Source organism: Arachis ipaensis, chromosome B6, assembly GCF_059453495.1.
Source record: "Arachis ipaensis isolate K30076 ecotype BB chromosome B6, ASM5945349v1, whole genome shotgun sequence".
NCBI lineage: Eukaryota > Viridiplantae > Streptophyta > Magnoliopsida > Fabales > Fabaceae > Arachis > Arachis ipaensis.
Genome location: NC_142441.1, coordinates 63080299 through 63101722, shown reverse-complemented (window position 1 = coordinate 63101722; position 21424 = coordinate 63080299). Strand labels below are relative to the sequence as shown.

Here is a 21424-nt window from a genome sequence, read left to right as displayed (position 1 = left end):
TAAATTATATGGGTGAACCTCATGGAAGCACCTATAACCCCTCATGGAGAAATCACCCAAATCTCTCATGGAAGGATCAACAAAAGCCTCAACAAGGCTTTAATAATGGTGGAAAAAACAGATTTAACAATAGTAAACCATTTCCATCATCCATTCAACAACAGACAGAGAACTCTGAGCAAAATACCTCTAATTTAGCAAACTTAGTCTCTGATCTATCTAAGGCCACTGTAAGTTTCATGAATGAAACAAGGTCCTCCATTAGAAATTTGGAAGCACAAGTGGGCCAGCTGAGTAAAAAGATCACTGATACCCCTCCTAGTACCCTCCCAAGCAATACAGAAGAAATTCCAAAAGGAGAGTGCAAGGCCATTGATATAACCATCATGGCCGAACCTACAGGAGAGGAAAAGGACGTGAATCCCAATGAGGAAGACCTCCTGGGACGTCCAGTGATCAATAAGGAGTTCCCCTTTGAGGAACCAAAGGAATCTGAGGCTCATCTAGGGACCATAGAGATTCCATTGAACCTCCTTATGCCCTTCATGAGTTCTAATAAGTATTCTTCTTCTGAAGTGAATGAGGATGTCACTGAAGAACAAGTTGCCAAGTTCCTTGGTGCAATCATGAAGCTGAATGCCAATTTATTTGGTAATGAGACTTGGGGAGATGAACCTCCTCTGTTCACCAATGAACTAAATGCATTGGATCAACTGAGATTGCCTCAGAAGAAACAGGATCCTGGAAAGTTCCTAATACCTTGTACCATAGGCACCATGACCTTTGAGAAGGCTCTATGTGATCTTGGGTCAGGAATAAACCTCATGCCACTCTCTGTAATAGAGAAACTGGGAATCTTTGAGGTACAAACTGCTAAAATCTCATTAGAGATGGCAGACAATTTCAGAAAACAGGCTTATGGACAAGTAGAGGACATATTAGTAAAGGTTAAAGGCCTTTACATCCCTACTGATTTCATAATCCTAGATACTGGGAAGGATGAGGATGAATCCATCATCCTTGGAAGACCCTTCCTAGCCACAGCAAGAGCTGTGATTAATGTTAACAGAGGTGAACTAGTCCTTCAATTGAATGAGGACTCCCTTGAGTTTAAAACTCAAGGACATCCTTCTGTAAACATGGAAAAGAGGCACAGTAAGCTTCTCTCAAAACAGAGTCAACCAGAGCCCCCACAGTCAAACTCTAAGTTTAGTGTTGGGAGGCCACAACCAAACTCTAAGTTTGGTGTTGAACTCCCATATCCAAACTCTAAGTTTGGTGTTGGGAAGTCTCAACAATGCTCTGAACATCTGTGAGGCTCCATGAGAGCCCACTGTCAAGCTATTGACATTAAAGAAGTGCTTGTTGGGAGGCAACCCAATTTTTATTTATCTAATTTTAATTTATTTTTATTGTTATTTCATATTTTATTAGGTTCATGATCATGTGAAGTCACAAAATAAATATAAAAATTGAAAACGAAATCAAAAATAGCAGAAGAAAAATCACACCCTGGAGGAGGATCTTACTGGCGTTTAAACGCCAGTAAGGAGCATCTGGCTGGCGTTCAATGCCAGAACAGAGCATGGATCTGGCATTGAACGCCAGAAACAAGCAGCATCCTGGTGTTCAGACGCCAGAAATGCACACTGAGGAAGAGCTGGCGCTGAACGCCAGAAACAAGCATCTGGCTGGCGTTCAACGCCAGAAACATGCTGCATCTGGGCGCTGAACGCCCAGAACAAGCATCAGTTCGGCGTTTAAACGCCAAAATTGCATGCAAAGGTATTTTACATGCCTAATTGGTGCAGGAATGCAATTCCTTGACACCTCAGGATCTGTGGACCCCACAAGATCCCCACATACATCCACTCACCTTACCTCCCACTACAAGAAAAATACCCATTCAGCCACACTTTTTTTAAACTACATTTGAAAAGTAGGAATAGGCTACGCTTTTCTCCATGTTTCCTTTTTGTGGGAGAATAGGAATCACATTTGTGGCATCACTTGAAAAGCGATGCCTTAGATATTATAAAGATCACTTATAAAGCGTAGCCTTAACTTAAGAGTTATGGGTTCACTTTTTACACCAAAGAAAACACTTTTAAAGTGTAGCCTATTTATCATATTTCAGGTGCATTTTAAAAGTGTTGCCTAATGTATTTCAAGTCAAATATGTCAACACTTAGTAAATTTTTTTCACAATATTTCACCAAATATATATACAAGCACGCGTACAGTAGACACTTAGGCAAATAAAAACAAAATAACACACTTAGGCAAATAAAAACAAAAATAACATGGCCATAGACACTTAGGCAAATAAAAACAAAATAATTAACATGGCCACTGAACTCGCGATCCCTAGCTAGCTAATCACACTCCCTTCATCACCCCCAAATCAGAGAAGACCACTGACGGCGTCAACCCTCACGGCGTCACCGCTCACGGCGTCAACATCTCCACCACTCACTCATCTTCATCACTCACCTCTCACCACGCCGCCACTCGTTTTCATCACCGGTTCTCGTCGCTGCGCGCTGACATCAGGAAGATCGACTGTGCGCTCGACTAAAAGCTTCTCTTTATTCGCTCACCGTCGTGAAGAAAGGTATGTATCACCTTCATTTGGTTTCTAAAATCTGAGAGGGTAGGGTTCTGATTTTTGGGTTGCAATTTGGGGGTTTGGTACATTTTCCTTTGAATTCGTGAATTGATGAACATGCATGCTAATCTTGCGGCGCAGGAGAACTCAGAATTTGCTGGTTTCATTCCGTTATTGCTGCGGCGCAGCAGAACTCGTGAATTTGGGATTGTTGCGGCGCAGGAGATCGAACTCGTGAATTTGGGATTGGGGTTTCATTCCGTTTACGCAGGTACTGTATAGGCTAAAGAAAAATAGCAAACATTTTTGCACCCCAATTTGATGAAGAACGAATGATTGTAGGATCAATTTGTGGTCAAATGCTATAAATTAGTAGTAATCCATGAAAGAGTTCCCAAACTGTGAAATACACTTGTGAAAGTTGATTATATGTCTTAATTCTGGGTTTGATTCTCATAATTGTCTTTCGCTTGTTGCTTATCGTTCTCTACTCTTATAGAATTCTGCTCCACATTGATGAAACAAAAATGTTTTCCTAGTTCAAAAGTTTCCTGCGCAATCAGTGTTAGTGTTTCGTATTTTTAACACACGATTTCTTAGTATATTTTGTGTTCATTGCTTCTTGATCGAAGTACATTTCATGACTTGGCGATTGCCATTGAGGGAAAAATTGCTTCCCTGGTTCAAATTTTTTTTGTGCAATCAGTATTAGTGTTATGTTCTTAACACGGGTTTTCTTATTATTAAATACGTCCAATTTGTGTGGAACTCTTGCTTGATTGAAGTGCATTTGATGACTTGGTGACTTGCTTTAGTTGAACTCTGGAAAAGTTATCGCTGTTGGCCCCGGTCTTCGTGGCAAGGACGGGAACCTAAACCTCTTGGTTCAGTTATTATTGTCTATTATGAATGGATTTTGAGTGAAAAGCTTTGTTGTATATGATGATTGATGAAGAAGCTTCCCTTTCCATCCACAATTACTTGTTCTATTAGGAATACACAAGCTCAATTACATTCCAGCATTTCCGTTTTATTTTTTCCCTCTGATTTCTCCAATTCAAATCAATTTGCACTTTTTAAAACTTGAATAATTAAAATCCTGTGTGTAGAGCAGTGTCAAAATTCGGAAATAGATTTTATATATAATAGATTTTGATATGTCAAAGTAGTGGAGTTAGCTGTGTTAGCTTTTTGGGAAGTTTGAAGTTAGAGCCGTAATGGCACTTAAAAGGCATATCTAGTTCTAAAAGACATGCAAACTTTTAACTAATTAAAAGGAAACTGTGATTTTTTAGAGATCTATTGTCATAAAAATAAAATTTGAGTTTCGTAATTTAATTGATTTGTAGTGTTTTCTGGGGTTTTGGTTGGACAACGACATTTTTTCTATTGATTCTATACTATTATGTTGAGTTTCTTGTAAAAGATGAATTCATCTTTTTTATTGAGTTGTTCAAGAGTTGCATCATTTTAGGATCTCAAATAAGTTTTTACAGGCGTAAAATGTTGATGTTAACTTGTCTCTTCTCTCAATAATAGTGAGTATAGTAAAGATAAATAATTGTGACGTCAGTTTTTTTTTTTTATATAACAATTTCGTCGGTTTTTGTTGTGTAATTAAGTCTGACGATTGCTCTTGAAAAAAATATTGTTTTAGCTCTCTCTTTATTTGGAATATTTTGCGTTCTGAATTTTTTTCTTAAAAAAATGGTTTTTGTTTAGAAGTGTGGTTATAAGATAGTTGATATTAAAATTGATTCTATGAATACTTTCTTGTTGCTTTAATTTGATTCCTAACAACTGTCTTGTGTTGATAGTAATTTACTTGAAAATTAGAAAATTATTGTGTCTTAATTGAGAAGTTCAATTTAATCTTATTCAAAGAGAAGTTAAATGTTGTAGCTAATTTGTTAACTTAAAAATGATCTAAAAATTATAAATAGAGAGGAGGGAGACAAGAAGTGAGAATATAGAATGATTAGGGGAGCTAATGAGAACTATGGGCTCTTATCCCTGAAGGTGGACCCTCACAGATAAAGCACCCACTTATTTCCTCTGCAATTGGTTGTCTTCTCAGTATCATAACATCAACTTACTATATAGATAAGATAAGAAAATAGTTTTTAGTTTGATTGAGATTGTTCAATATTCCAAGCAAACTGAATATACTCTTTAATAAGAAATTTGAAGCGTAGCAGTGAGCAGTGAAATCTAAACTGAAATCACAGATATTGATATTGTTAGGGATAAGTACTAACTTGCCTTGTTTTGAGGGCATCAGTGGCACAGATCAATAATAAAAAAGCCGCCTCAGAGAAATCTCATGAATTTTGGTCCCTTTTAAGTGGTAGTTTTGTTTGTTTATTACTTTTGAGAATAACTTTGATTAGAAAACATAATAGTAGTAAGTAGTAACAGAGCAGAGCAACACATGGAGGCAAAATTTTGGTAGCATTTATTAAGGTAATGGTAATAATGTGTTAATATATCAGTCTTCACGTTATTATCATACTCTATCACTTGATAATAATTCACATCACTCACTGTCTCACTCTGCCCACCTCCATCTATTTTCATAACTTTACTTTTATTTTTTAAAGTTAAAACTTCCAAGGTTATATTATATCACAGGATCTGCTCCGCAACAACTTCAAATCCGTGACTTATTGAGATTTATGATAATATTTTTATTCTTAATTATAAGTTGTTTAATAGTCAAACTGGTCCATGTGAAAAGATTTACGTTAAAGCATCCTGATTCTTTTCACTATTCTCTAAATGTATTTCATTGTCTGCTGCTGCATGGATGACCCATGTGGTTTGCATGAATGGCTGCCAAGTTCATGGCTTACCAGTTACCAGGATAATATTTTGATTAGCTCATGACTTACCATTAAATCGTCTCACTTCTACTGACCTGAATTGAGTTTTGAGAAGCAAGATTGCTTCTTTTTATTTTTAGTTACTCAGTTACTCATGCTTTGGATTTGAATTTTGGGCTGTTATCAGATTGCTTTTATTTTCCAAATAAGTTACCGACCTGAATTGAGTTTTTTTATTTTTTTCCCCTTACATTTTAATTATATCAGTTTAGAATTTATGAAAATAAATCAAGAGTAAATAATATCATAGTCTAATCTCTTAGAATTTTACTTGGTAACAAATAGATTGAAGTTTTTGGTTAAAGCTCCCAAGTGGATTTTGTCAAAACATTGATCGTGTCATGGCAAGGTACAATGCATACTTTTTTTTTTTCACTTTATTATTATGCTATTAATTCATGTGTAGCTCCACTTTGATTGCTTTATTAGTTATGAAGTTGCAATTTAACTTATTATTTATGTACTATAAATTCTTTGTTTTCCTTAATTTGTTTTGCTTCAGCGAGTTTCTAGTAAAATATTTAGAGAATTACTTCTAAAGATTAGGAACTATTTCCTAACCTAACTACAAGGCTATGAAGTCCGTCTCATAGCCCATGCCCCTTATATTTCATAACACCCTTCCTCCTCTACTCTTGTTATCTTCACTTTGCGACCCCTTATAATTTTTTCTCCAAAAAAATTTAATAATTATTGATTAGGTTTTGTGATATGCCGAAGGATTGGATGGATCTACCGAGGTATAGCGAAGAGTATATCAATGGTGTTATTAGTTTCTTAGAGTTTGCATACTCTGAGGGAGAGCCGGACGGATAACAAATTCAATGTCCTTGTAAGAGGTGTTGTAACATTGAGTGGTATAGAAGAGATGTGGTATTTGACCATTTAGTAGCCGACGGATTTGTTAAGGGATATAGAACATGGATTAATCACGGGGAATGGACAATCCCGATGGTGGTTGATGATGACACGGATGATGAAGGTGCACGCGATGACATCGAAGGACTGCTTAATGATGCATTTGGAGATCATGCTGAGGGTGTTACTGTAGGTCCAAATGAAGAGGCTAAAAAGTTTTATAATTTAATAGATGGGGCAAGTCAAGAGTTATACCCGCCTTCAAGAAATTTTCAACATTTTCTTTTACCATCCGCCTGTACTTGTTAAAGTGTTTTCACGGTTGGAGCAATGCCTCCTTCACTTCCCTTCTTGAGCTATTGAAAGAGGCAATGCCTAAAATTAACATACCTCCATCTTTCCATAAGACGAAGGCTATGATAAGAGATTTAGGTCTGGATTATAAAAAAATTGATGCTTGTCCTAATGATTGCCTCCTGTATAGGAAAGAACTAAAGGATGAAACACAATGTCGTGTATGTGGTACATCTCGATATACTGAAAATTCTAGTGATAATAGCGAGAACCAACCTCACAATAAAGGTCGTCCTATTCCTGCAAAGACTCTGAGATACTTTCCTATAATTCCAAGACTTCAGCGATTATTTATGTGCTCAAAAACGGCAGCTAGTCTGAGGTGGCATGATGAGGAGCGCGTTAAAGATGGGACGTTAAAGCATCCTGCTGATGGACTGGCATGGAAGAACTTTGATGAAATGAATGAAGATTTTGCAAAAGAATCACGCAATATTAGACTAGGCTTGTCAAGTGATGGGTTCAACCCATTTCGTAGCATGAATATTTCATGGAGCACGTGGCCCGTAATGCTGATGGTATACAACTTGCCTCCGTGGATGTGCATGAAACCTGAATATTGTATGCTTTCTTTGCTTATTCCTGGGCCACAATCACCTGGCAAAGATATTGACGTGTATCTACAACCATTGATGGAAGACTTGAAGTTGTTTTGGGAAATAGGGGTGGAAACTTATGATGCATCAAAGAATGAGACCTTTCAAATGCGGGCAGCTCTTTTGTGGACAATTAATGATTTTCCTGTGTATGCTATGTTGTCTGGGTGGAGTACAAAGGGAAAATTGGCTTACCCTTGTTGCAACAAAAATACATCTTCTCTACAACTAAAACATAGTCGGAAGACAGTTTATATGGACCATCGTGTCTTTTTACCCATGGATCATCCATGGAGAACCAATACAAGGTCTTTTAATGGGAAGCAAGAATTAAGACCCCCTCCACCTGTTATAGAAGGAACGGAAATTTTTGAGATGCTACAAAATGTTGAGAATGTTTTCGGGAAGAAGCAAAGTACATCAAATAGTTTCCCATGGAATTGGATAAAAAGATCAATTTTCTTTGAATTGCCTTACTGGCACAAGAACCTGCTGCGTCACAACTTAGATGTCATGCACATAGAGAAGAACATACTTGACAGTATAATTGGAACTCTTTTGGATATCCCAGGCAAGACAAAGGATCATCTGAATGCTCGAAGTTTGGGGATCTGGAAAAATCTTCAACCAAAGGAGGTGAATAATGGCAAGAGAACAAAGTTGGCAAAGGCATGCTTTTCTATGACTGCTGCAGAGAAGTCAATTTTTTGTGGTGTTTTGAAGACAACAAAGCTACCTGATGGTAGTGCTTCGAATATATCACGGTGTGTACATCTAGAAGAAAGAAAAATTTCTGGGTATAAGACCCACGATGCTCATTTTTTGCTACACTACTTACTACCAATACCGATTAAAAGCATCCTTCCTGATCACGTGGCCATTCCGTTGATTCGACTAAGTTCCTTTTTTCATCGCATATGCAAAAAGTTAATAACACTGGAAGAGATAGATCGACTAGAGTTAGAGATTGTGGAAACATTATGCCACCTTGAGAGGATCTTTCCCCCTAGTTTTTTTGACATAATGGTTCATCTTCCTATTCATTTAGCAAATGAGGTGAGATTGGGTGGTCCGGTGCAGTTTCGTTGGATGTATCCTCCAGAAAGGTACATGTGTACATTAAAGTCGTATGTACGCAACAAAAGTCGCCCCGAAGGTTCTATTGCAGAGGCATATCTGGCTGAAGAGTGCTTAACTTTCTGCTCAAGATACTTGCATGGAGGTGTGCGAACAAGACTTAATAAGCGACCTCGGAATGATGATGATCCTAATGACGACGAAGTTTTTCCTTCAAAGTTGTTTTCTAACAAAGGTCGTTCGTTAGGCGTGGGAAATGGAGAACCAATTAATCTCGATGACATATCAAGTGCTCAAGCCCATGTATATGTATTATACAATTGTGAAGAAGTCGCAGATTATGTTAGGTAACTTAATATAACTTATGTTTATTCACTAAATCAAGTGCATTTAGATTTTTTCCGATCAAACATAACTATTATTAACTACAGAGAGCATGAGGATGAGGTTAACAATCAGCGGGGAACAAAATGGAGAAAAGCAAAAGTTCACAGTAGAACCTTCTCGCAGTGGTTTGAAACTCGGGCGAGAGATCCAGATGTGCCTGTTTGGCTAAAAGAATTATCTCGAGGTCCAAGCTCTATTGCAAGAAGATTTTCTGGATATATAACTAATGGATATAGGTTTCACACTGTGGAGTGTGAGGCAAGGAGAAAAACACAAAATAGTGGTGTCACATTAACTGCTTTAACTTCAAGCTTTGCAAGTGCTAAAGATAAAAGTCCAATTCAAGACACTGTAGCTTATTATGGCAGGTTATTTGAGATAGTAGAGTTAGATTATTTTGGGCGTTTTAAGGTTGTATTGTTTCGGTGTGAGTGGTATGATGCTGGGAGAGACAAATATGGTCTTACATTTGTTCACTTCAATAAGAAATGCTACCAGAATGAACCTTTCATACTAGCATCTCAAGCACATCAGTGTTTTTATGTGCAAGATCCATATGAACATAACAAACATTATATTATGAAAACTATCCCAAGAGACTTATTTAAAACAAATGACGAATCTGAGTCTGAGGCCAGTCAAACCTTCTATAGTGAACAACACGAGCATATAACAAGTCCTGCCATACCAGCTGATGATGGTGAACTTATTCTGGAGAGGAATGATCTACGACTTACAGTTATTGAAACGGTTCCCCAAGTGACTTCTGCCCAAGAATATGAGGCAGATTTCATTGGAGATTCTGATTCTGATGGGTCAGCCTAAGCAATTTATTGCTTAATATGTACATATGTATAACTAAGTTTTCTTCACCTTTTTATTTGTAAGTCATATTGTTGTTTTAATTTCTCATTTTGTTAGTGTTTCTTATAGGATATGTCACTTTATTGCTTATATTAACTCGAGTTAACTAATTTATTTGTGTAGGAATAAAGAATTTATTGATCTTAAAGCAACATCAAGTAAGAATCTGCTTCGACAATTTGAGGCCAAGAGACAAAGGATTGTAAATGAACGCAAGCAATATGTGATGCAAGGTGCAGCACGTAATGACAAGGAGGAAACTATGCCAAGGTTGGATGTAGTCAAAAGTCAAAAAGAGTTGAGTGCAACCAAAGGAGTGAAGAAGTGTACGTCAAAGAAGCTGGATTTTACTCATTTACAAAGCACACTCAGCACAATCAACAAAAGGATGAATTTCACGCCTGAAACCCTGGAAGTACAGCCAAGCATTCCTGCGCAACAGCCAGAAAATAAAAAAAGAAAGAATCACTTGACTGTGGCTATGGCTGAGAAAAAGAAGCATGAAGTACAACATGAACCGTTAACACAAGGCTTGAACAATTCTAAGCTTACAAAGGTGGGTGCAGATGAACTTAAAAGGAAGCTCGATGCAATTCGTAATATGAATAATAGCATGCCAACAACTGTAAGCCAAGATCGGAGTTGTGCAAATTCTACTCAGCCCACAATCAACCAAAGGCAGCAGCAGATTATTCAAGTCACACATGGTAGAACTCAAAAAAGGCAACATGACACTACTTTGCTGAGTTCAAACACTACCCCACAAGCTGAAGATTTAATGTCGGAGCAAGATGGATCAAGAAAGGAAAAGAGCAAGCAAAGGGTAAAGGCTACAACTATTGATGAATTTTTAAAAGAAAATGGGATAGATGTAGAAATTGACGGACTAAGCTCTGAACTAAGTGATGATGTGGGAGATAGCTTTCCATATGATGAAAATTATTATTCACATGTGATGGAGGACATTGATGATGACGAAGGTAATTTATTTCTATCATTTTTTATATTTTTTTGTAAATCATAATGCTTAATTTTTCAATTGGCATCATAATTACTCCCTAATTTCCCCCCTACTGCATGAAACTAGGAGAGCCAAAGAAGAAGAAAACTCGGGGAAAAACAACTTGCAAAGAGATTTATGCAAGAACTATGGAACAGCGGGAAGAAGTTATTTTTGATATTGGATAGCCAGTAGGACCAACCAATCAAAGTGTGTCTAATTTAACTAGTTTCGTAGGAACAATTGGGAGAAATAAAAGATTTGTGAGTCTTTTGTACACTAGCTGGCATGTTGTAACTCCTAAAGCTAAGAAATTCATGTGGAAATATGTTAATGTAAGACTCTTCTATTATTATTAAATGTTGATTATTTTAAATATAGCAAGGTGCATATAACACTGTTGATATCATGCAGACCAAGTTTATCCTCCCAGACAGTGGAGAAAAGTGGGTGATCCAAGCAATTCGGGATGCTTGGAAGCGGTTCAAGGGAAAGATTAAGCAGAAGCACTTTGTTCCCTTTGATACCATCGAAGATATGGTGAAAAATCGACCGACACAAGTTCCAGAAAGTCAATTCATAAAATTGATCTATTATTGGAGTCATCCTACAATCCAGGTAAAATAGTTGGTACTTTAATTGCAAATATATTATTGTTTGTTAAGACATAAGCAAAATAATGAAATTTCAATTGATAATGTTGGAATCTGTCCTCTCTCATGCTGTACAAACACATATCCATTCTGATGTAGGTTCTTGAACTGAATTGAATTTTTTTAGGATATATTGCTGCCAGTTCAATTCTGAACTTCTGAATTTCTGTATTTACATTTCTATTTTTGGCTACTTTGTTTGCTGTAATTTAAGTTGCTGCAATTCTATTTTCTATAGTTCTGTTTTGTGCAATTTTGTTTTCTGCAATTCTATTCTGTGCAATTATACCTGCTACTATTCTGGTTGCTGTAATTTTGTTTGCCGAAGCAAAATTTAATTATATTGTTCTCTGTTTCTATATGCTAACCTTTTATTCAATTATAGTCAATAAGTGAAAAAAATAAGAAACATAAAGAACAGCAAAAGTTTCCACATCGCATGGGGCCAATCAATTTCGGAAGAGTACGAGTGGCTCTGGTATACTTATTTCATATTTGTGTTGGGATTTGTTTAGTTAATTTTAGTTATGTTGTTATAGACTTACTTATTTAAGGCTTTATTTTATAGCGCGCGACAAAGGAAACAAATGAGGAACCAAAAAGGTTTGAAATGTTCCTTGCTACTCGAACAAGTCGGAAAAGGAAGGAAGTTGATCAGGAAACACAAGATGCAATTGTATGAGAATTCATTGAATTACTAATGATTATAAATCAAATTTAGGATACGGTAACTAATTCTATGTCAAATGTTTCTTTTAATTAGGATGAATTCCAAAATCGGCAAGCTGCTGGTGAAACAGATGAGGAAGCTTTTGAGTCTTTATTTGGAAAAGAACAACCAGGTCGGGTTAGGTGCTATGGAAGATCTATTACACGACGTGACTTAAAAAAGCATGCAGAAATTTCTGAACTCAAGCAACAACACCAGGAGGAAGTCACATCTTTGAAGGCTGAACTTGGAGACATGAAGGCCAAACAGCAGCACCAAGAGGCTGACCTTCATGGATTGCGAAACATGATTAAGTTACTAGTTCAGCGATCTGAACCTGGAATGAGGCCGGAAGAAATTGAAGCCTTGTTACAAGATGCTCAACACTCTCCAATTGATGCAAATAGCGCTCATGGATCAACACATATTCCAAACATAAATATGGTATGACCAGTTTTTTCTTATTCCCTAATATTTGTTTACATATTGTTAATTGTTAATTAGGATTTTGAGTTTAAAATTTTTATTTGTTAGAACTTAGGAGGATGCCATATTTTTTTAATTTGAACTGAAATTGAAGAAGATGGAAGCTGTGATTTGGTTTTTTTGGTTTTGTTTTTTCATTATGTAATTTTAATATTATTGTTATCAGGGTGAAAGTTGTAATTTTTCTGGTTTTTCTGATTTTTCTGGTTTTGGTTTTCTGATTTTTCTGATTTTAGTTCCCATTTAGTATGAAGTTGTGTTAGTCCATTTTTTAGTTGTCCTTTATGGTGATTTATAGTATCCCCCTGAATGTGATTGTTATTTTAAAGCAAAAGACTTTGGTGATATGAAAATTAGAGTAGTTTCAATTATCTTATGCCTCTCGGATATTGTATGTGTTATTAATCTGTTAACTACTTTTTTCTTCTTGTACTTTTTCAAATTATAATTATTTTTCTATATAATTATGCAGGATAATTCTGAAGATGTGAATGAAGATTGAGATGCTTATCATGATGGTTTATTGACAAAGGTGGAAACTGAAAGATGTATGGTTGATGATGATGTCTTTTATTAGAAGCTAAGATACATTTATATGATATAATATTTTGATTTTTCTTAGTTTATTAGTAGTAAACTCTAAGTGCATTATATGAGTATACTTATTTTAGTTTGAGATGTATGAATGCTCAAAATTATGATCATTCCAATATTTTTGGTTCATTGTATACTTATATTTTGTTTCAGTATAATTTTTATTGTTTAAAGATTATTGTAAGGTATTATTATATATGTATACATTTTTATTTTATAATAATTAACTAATTTAATTAACAATACAGGATTATATATATAATTATATTCTCAAATATTAGAGTTTAGATAAAAAAATTGTTAGAAATTTCTGTTTATATATATATATATATATATATATATATATATATATATATATATATATATATATATATATATATATATATATAAACAGAAATTTTAAAAAAAAATGAGGGACAAAAGGCTACACTTATATAGAGTAGCTATAGGTATACTATTTGCTACTTTTATAAAGTGATGCAGTAGCTCTGAAAAGTGTAGCCTATTCTTTAGTATTATGGTAACCATTAGTGCTGAAAAGCGTAGCCTTAGGTCATGAACAGCATCACTTAAAAAGCGTACCCTATTCTCAAAGGCGAGAAGCGTAGCCTTTGCTACAGAAAAGCGTAGCCTTTGAGAATAGGCAACACTAGTATAGGCATCGCCTACAAAAGTGTCTCCGAAGCCTAAAAAGCGTAGCCTTTTCCTAAGGCATCATTTTTTTTTTGGTTTTGGCTACACTTTTCAAGTGTACTTGAATGGGTGTTTTTCTTGTAGTGTCCTCATAATCCTATATCACCCATTCCCAAGAACCCTTCACCACTCACATCCATTACTCCCCTAAAACCATCATACAAACCACCTACACCCACCTACTCAAATTCAAACCATCAACTCACCTCCATATCTTCTTCTTCTTTTACTATTCTTTCTTCTTTTGCTCGAGGGCGAGCAATATTCTAAGTTTGGTGTGGTAAAAGCATAGCTTTTTTGTTTTTCCATAACCATTGATGGCACCTAAGGCCAGAAAAACCTCTAGAAAGAGAAAAGAGAAGACAAAAGCTTCCATCAAGGGTCTATAGCTCAGTGGTAGAACATTTGACTGCAAATCAAGAGATCCCTGAGATATCTCAGGGGATACATTTTCCTCCACACAATTATTGGGAGCAACTAAGGGTGGAACATCAAGAGCACTCCATCATCCTTCATGAAATTAGAGAAGATCAAAGAGCAATGAGGGAGGAGCAACAAAGACAAGGAAGAGACATAGAAGAGCTCAAGGACATCATTGGTTCTTCAAGGAGAAAACACCACCATCACTAAGGTGGACTCATTCCTTGTTCTTAAATTTTCTGTTTTTCATTTTCTTATGTTAAATGTTTATCTATGTTTGTGTCTTTATTACATGATCATTAGTGTCTAAGTGTCTATGCCTTAAAGTAGTGAATATGAATCCATCACCTCTCTTAAATGGAAAAATGTTTTAATTACAAAAGAACAAGAAGTACATGAGTTTTGAATTTATCCTTGAACTTAGTTTAATTATTTTGATGTGGAGACAATACTTTTTGTTTTCTGAATGAATGCTTGAACAGTGCATATGTCTTTTGAAGTTGGTGTTTTAGAATGTTAAATATGTTGGCTCTTGAAAGAATGATGAACAGGAGAGATGTTATTTGATAATCTGAAAAATAATAAAAATGATTCTTGAAGCAAGAAAAAGCAGTGAATACAAAGCTTGCAGAAAAAAAAAGAAAGAAAAAAATGGCAAAAAAAAAATAAAAAAGAGAAAAAGCAAGCAAAAAAAGCCAAAAGCTCTTAAAACCAAAAGGCAAGAGGAAAAAGCCAATAACCCTTAAAACCAAAAGGCAAGGGTAAATAAAAAGGATCCCAAGGCTTTGAGCATCAGTGGATAGGAGGGCCTAAAGGAATAAAATCCTGGCCTAAGCGGCTAAACCAAGCTGTCCCTAACCATGTGCTTATGGCGTGAAGGTGTCAAGTGAAAACTTGAGACTGAGCGGTTAAAGTCAAGGTCCAAAGCAAAAGAAGAGTGTGCTTAAGAACCCTGGACACCTCTAATTTGGGACTTTAGCAAAGCTGAGTCACAATCTGAAAAGGTTCACCCAATTATGTGTCTGTGGCATTTATGTATCCGGAGGTAATACTAGAAAACAAAGTGCTTAGGGCCACGGCCAAGACTCATAAAGTAGCTGTGTTCAAGAATCAACATACTGAACTAGGAGAATCAATAACACTATCTGAACTCTGAGTTCCTATAGATGCCAATTATTCTGAACCTCAATGGATAAAGTGAGATGCCAAAACTATTCAAGAGGCAAAAGCTACAAGTCTCGCTCATCTGATTGGAGCTATGTTTCATTGATATTTTGGAATTTATAGTATATTCTCTTCTTTTTATCCTATTTGATTTTCAGTTGCTTGGGGACAAGCAACAATTTAAGTTTGGTATTGTGATGAGCGGATAATTTATACGCTTTTTGGCATTGTTTTTAGTATGTTTTTAGTAGGATCTAGTTATTTTAAGGGATGTTTTCATTAGTTTTTATGTTAAATTCACATTTCTGGACTTTACTATGAGTTTGTGTGTTTTTCTGTGATTTCAGGTATTTTCTGGCTGAAATTGAGGAACTTGAGCAAAAATCAGATTCAGAGGTAGAAGAAGGACTGCTGATGCTGTTGGATTCTGACCTCCCTGCACTCAAAGTGGATTTTCTGGAGCTACAAAACTCCAAATGGCACGCTCTCAATGGCGTTAGAAATTAGACATCTAGGGCTTTCCAGCAATATATAATAGTCCATACTTTGCCTGAGTTTAGATGACGCAAAAGGGCATTGAACGCTAGTTCTACGCTGCAATCTAGAGTTAAACGCCAGAAACACGTCACAAACCAGAGTTGAACGCCAGAAACACGTTACAAACTGGCGTTCAACTCCAAGAATGACCTATCCACGTGTAAACTTCAAGCTCAGCCCAAGCACACACCAAGTGGGCCCCAGAAGTAGATTTCTACATCATTTACTTACTTCTGTAAACCCTAGTAACTAGTTTAGTATAAATAAGACTTTTTACTATTGTATTAGACATCTTATGATTTTTAGTTCAACTTTGGATTATATTGATCACGTTTGGGGCTGGCCATTCGGCCATGCCTGGACCTTATCACTTATGTATTTTCAACGGTAGAGTTTCTACACACCATAGATTAAGGTGTGGAGCTCTGCTGTTCCTCACGAATTAATGCAAAGTACTACAGTTTCTCTATTCAATTCAACTTATTCCGCTTCTAAGATATTCATTCGCAATTTAATATGAATGTGATGAACGTGACAATCATCATCATTCCCAAACGAACGCGTGCCTGACAACCACTTCCGTTCCACCTTAGATTGGATGATTATCTCTTGGATCTCTTAATTAGAATCTTCGTGGTATAAGCTAGATTGATGGCGGCATTCATGAGAATCCGGAAAGTCTAAACCTTGTCTGTGGTATTCCGAGTAGGATTCAGGGATTGAATGACTGTGACGAACTTCAAACTCACGAGTGCTGGGCGTAGTGATAGACGCAAAAGGATAGTAAATCCTATTCCAGTATGATCGAGAACCTCCAGATGATTAGCCATGCAGTGATAGCACATCGGACCATTTTCACAGAGAGGATGGGATGTAGCCATTGACAACGGTGATGCCTCCAGATGATTAGCCATGCAGTGACAGCGCATCGAACCATTTTCACAGAGAGGATGAGATGTAGCCATTGACGACGGTGATGCCCTTACATAAAGTTTGCCATGGAAAGGAGTAGGAAAGATTGGATGAAGACAGCAGAAAAGCAGAGGTTCAGAGGAACGAAAGCATCTCTATATACTTATCTGAAATTCTCACCAATGAATTACATAAGTATTTCTATCTTTATTTTCTATTTATTTATTATTACTATTCGAAAACTCCATAACCATTTGATATCCGCCTGACTGAGATTTACAAGATGACCATAGCTTGCTTCATACCAACAATCTCTGTGGGATCGACCCTTACTCACGTAAGGTTTTATTACTTGGACGACCCAGTGCACTTGCTGGTTAGTTGTGCGAAGTTGTGAAGTTATGTTTGGACCATGGTATTGTGCACCAGTTATTGGCGCCATGCCAGGGAGAGAACGAACAACAAATTTTACGACCTCAGTGTAACAATCTCGCATACCAAACACGAGGACTTCCTAGGAGGTCACCAATCTTAGTACCACTCTCGTCCAAGCACGCTTAACTGCGGCGTTATGATTGGATCTTGTGCATTAGTGCTGGTATGATCGCATCTATTAAAGTATGGGCACACAATTATCATAAGAATGTCTCGCGACGTAGGGTAAGTCGAGCTGCAAAGCCCTGCAGGGCCAGTGGGAGCTTGGCGAAAATCAGTTCATTAAGGCTCACAATAGCTAAACTATTAGAGATAGCATCGTTTAAAGAACGAGGGTACGCACGACGTAAAAAAAAAGGTACAACACGAAGACTTCCTAGGGGATCACCCATCCTAGTACTACTCTAGTCCAAGCATGCTTAACTACGGAGTTCTGGTGGAATCCGGGGCATAAGTGCTGGTATGATCACAGCTATTAAAGTATGTGCACACAATTATCATAAGCATGTATCGCAACGTAGGGTAAGTCGAGCGGCGAAGCCGTGCAGGGCCCGTGGGAGCTTGCCGAAAATCAGTTCATTAAGGATCGCTATAGCTAAACTATTAGAGATAGCGTCGTTTAAAGAATGGGGGTAAGCACGATGTAAAAAAAAAAGGTACAACAGGAGGATTTCCCAGGAGGTCACCCATCCCAGTACTACTCTAGCCCAAGCACGCTTAACTATGGAGTTCTGGTGGGATCTCGTGCGTTAGTGCTGGTATGATCACACCTATTAAAGTATATGCACATAATTATCATAAGCATGTATCGGTAAATAGGGTAAGTCGAGCTCAAAACCCTGCGGGCCCCGTAAGAGCCTGCCAAAAATCAGGTCATTAAATCTCGCTTTAGGTAAACTATTCGAGATAGCGTCGTTTAAAGAACGAGGGTAAGTACGACATAAAAAAAAGAGGTGCAACACGAGGACTTCCTAGGTGGTCACCAATCTTACTACCACTCTCGCCCAAGCACGCTTAACTGCGGAGTTCTGATTGGATCCGGTGCATTAGTGCTGATATGATCGCATCTATTAAAGTATGCGCACACAATTATCATAAGAATGTCTCGCGACGTAGGGTATGTCGAGCTGCAAAGCCCTGCAGGGCCCGTGGGAGCTTAGCGAAAATCAGTTCATTAAGGCTCACTATAGCTAAACTATTAGAGATAGCATCATTTAAAGAACGAGGGTAAGCACGACGTAAAAAAAAAGGTACAACACGAGGACTTCCCAGGAGGTCACCTATCCTTGTACCACCCTCGCCCAAGCACGCTTAATTGCGGAGTTCTCATGGGATCCAGTGCATTAGTGCTGGTATGATCGCACGTATTAAAGTATGCGCACACAATTATCATAAATTAGTGTCGCGACATAGGGTAAGTCGAGCTGCGAAGCCTTGCGGGGCCCGTGGTAGCCTACCGAAAATCAGGTAATTAAATCTCGCTTTTGGTAAACTATTCTAGATAACGTCGTTCAAAGAACGAGGGTAAGCACGACGTAAAAAAAAAAGAGGTGCAACAGGAAGACTTCCCAGGAGTTCACCCATCCTAGTACTACTCTCGCCCAGACACGGTTAACCGCGGATTTCTGATTGGATCCGGTGCATTAGTGCTGGTATGATCGCACCTATTAAAGTATTTGCACACAATTATCATAAGCATGTGTCCCTACATAGGTTAAGTCGAGCTACGAATCCCTGCGGGGCCCATTAGAGCCCCCCGAAAATCAGGTCATTAAGGCTCGCTTTAGCTAAACTATTCAAGATAGCGTCGTTTAAAGAACGAGGGTAAGCACGACGTAAAAAAAAAAGTGGTGCAACACGAGGACTTTCGAGGAGGTCACCCATCCTAGTACTACTCTCGCCCAAAGACGCCTAACTATGGAGTTCTGGTGGGATCCAGTGCATTAGTGTTGGTATGGTCACACCTATTAAAGTATGTGCACACAATCATCATAAGCATGTATCGCGACAAAGGGTAAGCCGAGCTGCGAAGCCCTGCGGGCCCCGTAGGAGCCTGCCAAAAGTCAGGTCATTAAGGCTCACTTTAGTTAACTGATTCGAGATAGCATCATTTAAAGAACAAGGGAAAGCACGACGTAAAGAAAAAAAAAGGTGTAACACGAGGACTTCCCAGGAGGTCACCCATCCTAGTACCACTCTCGCCCACGCACGCTTATCTCCAGAGTTCTGATGGGATCCGATGCATTAGTGCTAGTATGATTACACTAATTAATGTATGTGCACACAATTATCATAAGCATGTATCGCTACATAGGGTAAGTCGAGCTGCGAAGCCCTGCAGGGCCCGTGGGAGCTTGCCGAAAATCAGTTCATTAAGGCTCACTATGGCTAAACTATTCGAGATAGCGTCGTTTAAAGAACGAGGGTAAGTACGACGTAAAAAAAAAAGGTACAACACGAGGACTTCCCTGGAGGTAACCCATCCTAGTACTACTCCCGCCTAAGCGCGTTTAACTACGGAGTTCTTGTGGGATCTGGTGCATTAATGCTGGTATGCTCACACCAATTAATGTATGTGCACACAATTATCATAAGCATGTATCGCTACATAAGGTAAGTCGAGCTGCGAAGCCCTGCGGGCCTCGTAGGACCCTGCCGAAAGTCAGGTCATTAAGGGTCGCTTTAGCTAAACTATTCGAGATAGCATCGTTGAAAGAACGAGAGAAAGCACGGCGTAAAAAAAAAGGGGGGCAACACGAGGACTTCCCAGGAGGTCACCCATCGTAGTACTACTCTCGGCCAAGCACGCATCACTGCAGAGTTCTGATGGGATTCGGTGCATTAGTGCTGGTATGATCGCACCTATTAAAATATGCGCATGCAATTGTCATAAGCGTGTATCGTTACATAGGGTAAGTCGAGCTGCGAAGCCTTGTGGGCCCCGTAGGAGCCTGCCAAAAGTCAAGTCGTTAAGGGTCGCTTTAGCTAAACTATTCGAGATAGCATCGTTTAAGGAACGAGGGTAAGCACGACGTAAAAAAAAGGTACAACACAAGGACTTCGCTGGAGGTAACCCATCCTAGTACTACTCTCACCTAAGCACGTTTAACTACGGAGTTCTGGTGGGATCCGGTGCATTAGTGCTGGTATGATCGCACCTATTAAGATATGTGCACGCAATTATCATAAGCATCTATCGCGACGTAGGGCAAGTCGAGCTGCGAAGCCCTGCAGGGCCCGTGGGATCTTGCCAAAAATCAATTCATTAAGGCTCAGTATAGCTAAACTATTCGAGATAGCGTCGTTTAAAGAACGAGGGTAAGTACGACGTAAAAAAAAAAGGCACAACACGAGAACTTCCAAGGAGGTCACCCATCCTAGTACTACTCTAGCCCAAGCACGCTTAACTACAGAGTTCTGGTGGGACCCGGTGTATTAGTGCTGTTATGATCACACCTATTAAAGTATGTGTAGCCAATTATCATAAGCATGTATCGCTACATAGGGTAAGTCGAGCTGCGAAGCCCTGCGGGCCCCGTAGGAGCCTGCGAAAAGTCAGGTCATTAAGGCTCGCTTTAGCTAAACTATTCAAGATAGCGTTGTTTAAAGAACAAGGGTAAGCATGACGTAAAAAAAAAGAGGTGCAACACGAGGACTTCCCAGGAGGTCATCCATCGTAGTACTACTCTCGCCCAAGCACGCTTAACTGCAGAGTTCTAATGGGATCTGGTGCATTAGTGCTCGTATGATCGCACCTATTAAAGTTTGTGCACACAATTATCATAAGCATATATTGCAACGTAGGGTAAATCGAGCTGCGAAGCCCTGCAGGACCCATGGGAGCTTGCCGATAGTCAGGTCATTAAGGCTCGCTTTAGCTAAACTATTCGAGATAGCGTCGTTTCAAGAACGAGGGTAAGCACGACGTAAAAAAAAAGGCACAACACGAGGAATTCCCTGGAGGTAACCCATCCTAGTACTACTCTCGCCTAAGCACGTTTAACTATGGAGTTCTGGTGGGATCCGGTGCATTATTGCTGGTATGATCACGCCAATTAAAGTATGTACACGCAATTATCATAAGCATGTATCGCTACATAGGGTAAGTCGAGCTGCGAAGCCCTGCGGTCCTCGTAGGTCCCTGCCGATAGTTAGGTCATTAAGGCTAGCTTTAGCTAAACTATTCGAGATATCG

The 21424-nt window shown here is 38.3% G+C and overlaps 1 protein-coding gene, 1 non-coding gene and 12 pseudogenes across 2 annotated transcripts; 2 read left to right on the top strand and 12 right to left on the bottom strand.

The window, feature by feature from the left end:
- Window positions 1-5772: 5772 nt before the first annotated feature.
- On the top strand, window positions 5773-13197 carry LOC107639359 (uncharacterized). Its single transcript, XM_088491588.1, has 7 exons — window positions 5773-5839; window positions 9750-10606; window positions 10714-10961; window positions 11041-11757; window positions 11848-11955; window positions 12043-12432; window positions 12947-13197. Exons 1-3 carry the CDS (start codon window positions 5832-5834, stop codon window positions 10812-10814), a joined length of 966 nt encoding a protein of 321 aa, XP_088347714.1. The 5' UTR covers window positions 5773-5831; the 3' UTR covers window positions 10815-10961; window positions 11041-11757; window positions 11848-11955; window positions 12043-12432; window positions 12947-13197.
- Window positions 6190-9587, top strand: LOC148556072 (uncharacterized; annotated as a pseudogene).
- Window positions 13198-17882: 4685 nt separating the features above from the next.
- On the bottom strand, window positions 17883-18001 carry LOC148556071 (5S ribosomal RNA; annotated as a pseudogene).
- Window positions 18002-18179: 178 nt separating this feature from the next.
- LOC148556070 (5S ribosomal RNA) lies at window positions 18180-18298 on the bottom strand (annotated as a pseudogene).
- A 178-nt stretch (window positions 18299-18476) lies between these two features.
- On the bottom strand, window positions 18477-18595 carry LOC148556069 (5S ribosomal RNA; annotated as a pseudogene).
- Window positions 18596-18776: 181 nt separating this feature from the next.
- Window positions 18777-18895, bottom strand: LOC148556068 (5S ribosomal RNA; annotated as a pseudogene).
- A 181-nt stretch (window positions 18896-19076) lies between these two features.
- Window positions 19077-19195, bottom strand: LOC148556067 (5S ribosomal RNA; annotated as a pseudogene).
- Window positions 19196-19377: 182 nt separating this feature from the next.
- Window positions 19378-19496, bottom strand: LOC148556066 (5S ribosomal RNA; annotated as a pseudogene).
- A 179-nt stretch (window positions 19497-19675) lies between these two features.
- On the bottom strand, window positions 19676-19794 carry LOC148556065 (5S ribosomal RNA; annotated as a pseudogene).
- Window positions 19795-19974: 180 nt separating this feature from the next.
- Window positions 19975-20093, bottom strand: LOC148556064 (5S ribosomal RNA; annotated as a pseudogene).
- A 177-nt stretch (window positions 20094-20270) lies between these two features.
- On the bottom strand, window positions 20271-20389 carry LOC148556063 (5S ribosomal RNA; annotated as a pseudogene).
- Window positions 20390-20568: 179 nt separating this feature from the next.
- LOC148556062 (5S ribosomal RNA) lies at window positions 20569-20687 on the bottom strand (annotated as a pseudogene).
- A 180-nt stretch (window positions 20688-20867) lies between these two features.
- LOC148556061 (5S ribosomal RNA) lies at window positions 20868-20986 on the bottom strand. The gene has a single exon (XR_015891520.1). It is a non-coding gene; the product is annotated as a 5S ribosomal RNA (ribosomal RNA).
- Window positions 20987-21164: 178 nt separating this feature from the next.
- LOC148556060 (5S ribosomal RNA) lies at window positions 21165-21283 on the bottom strand (annotated as a pseudogene).
- Between the last annotated feature and the right edge of the window lie 141 nt (window positions 21284-21424).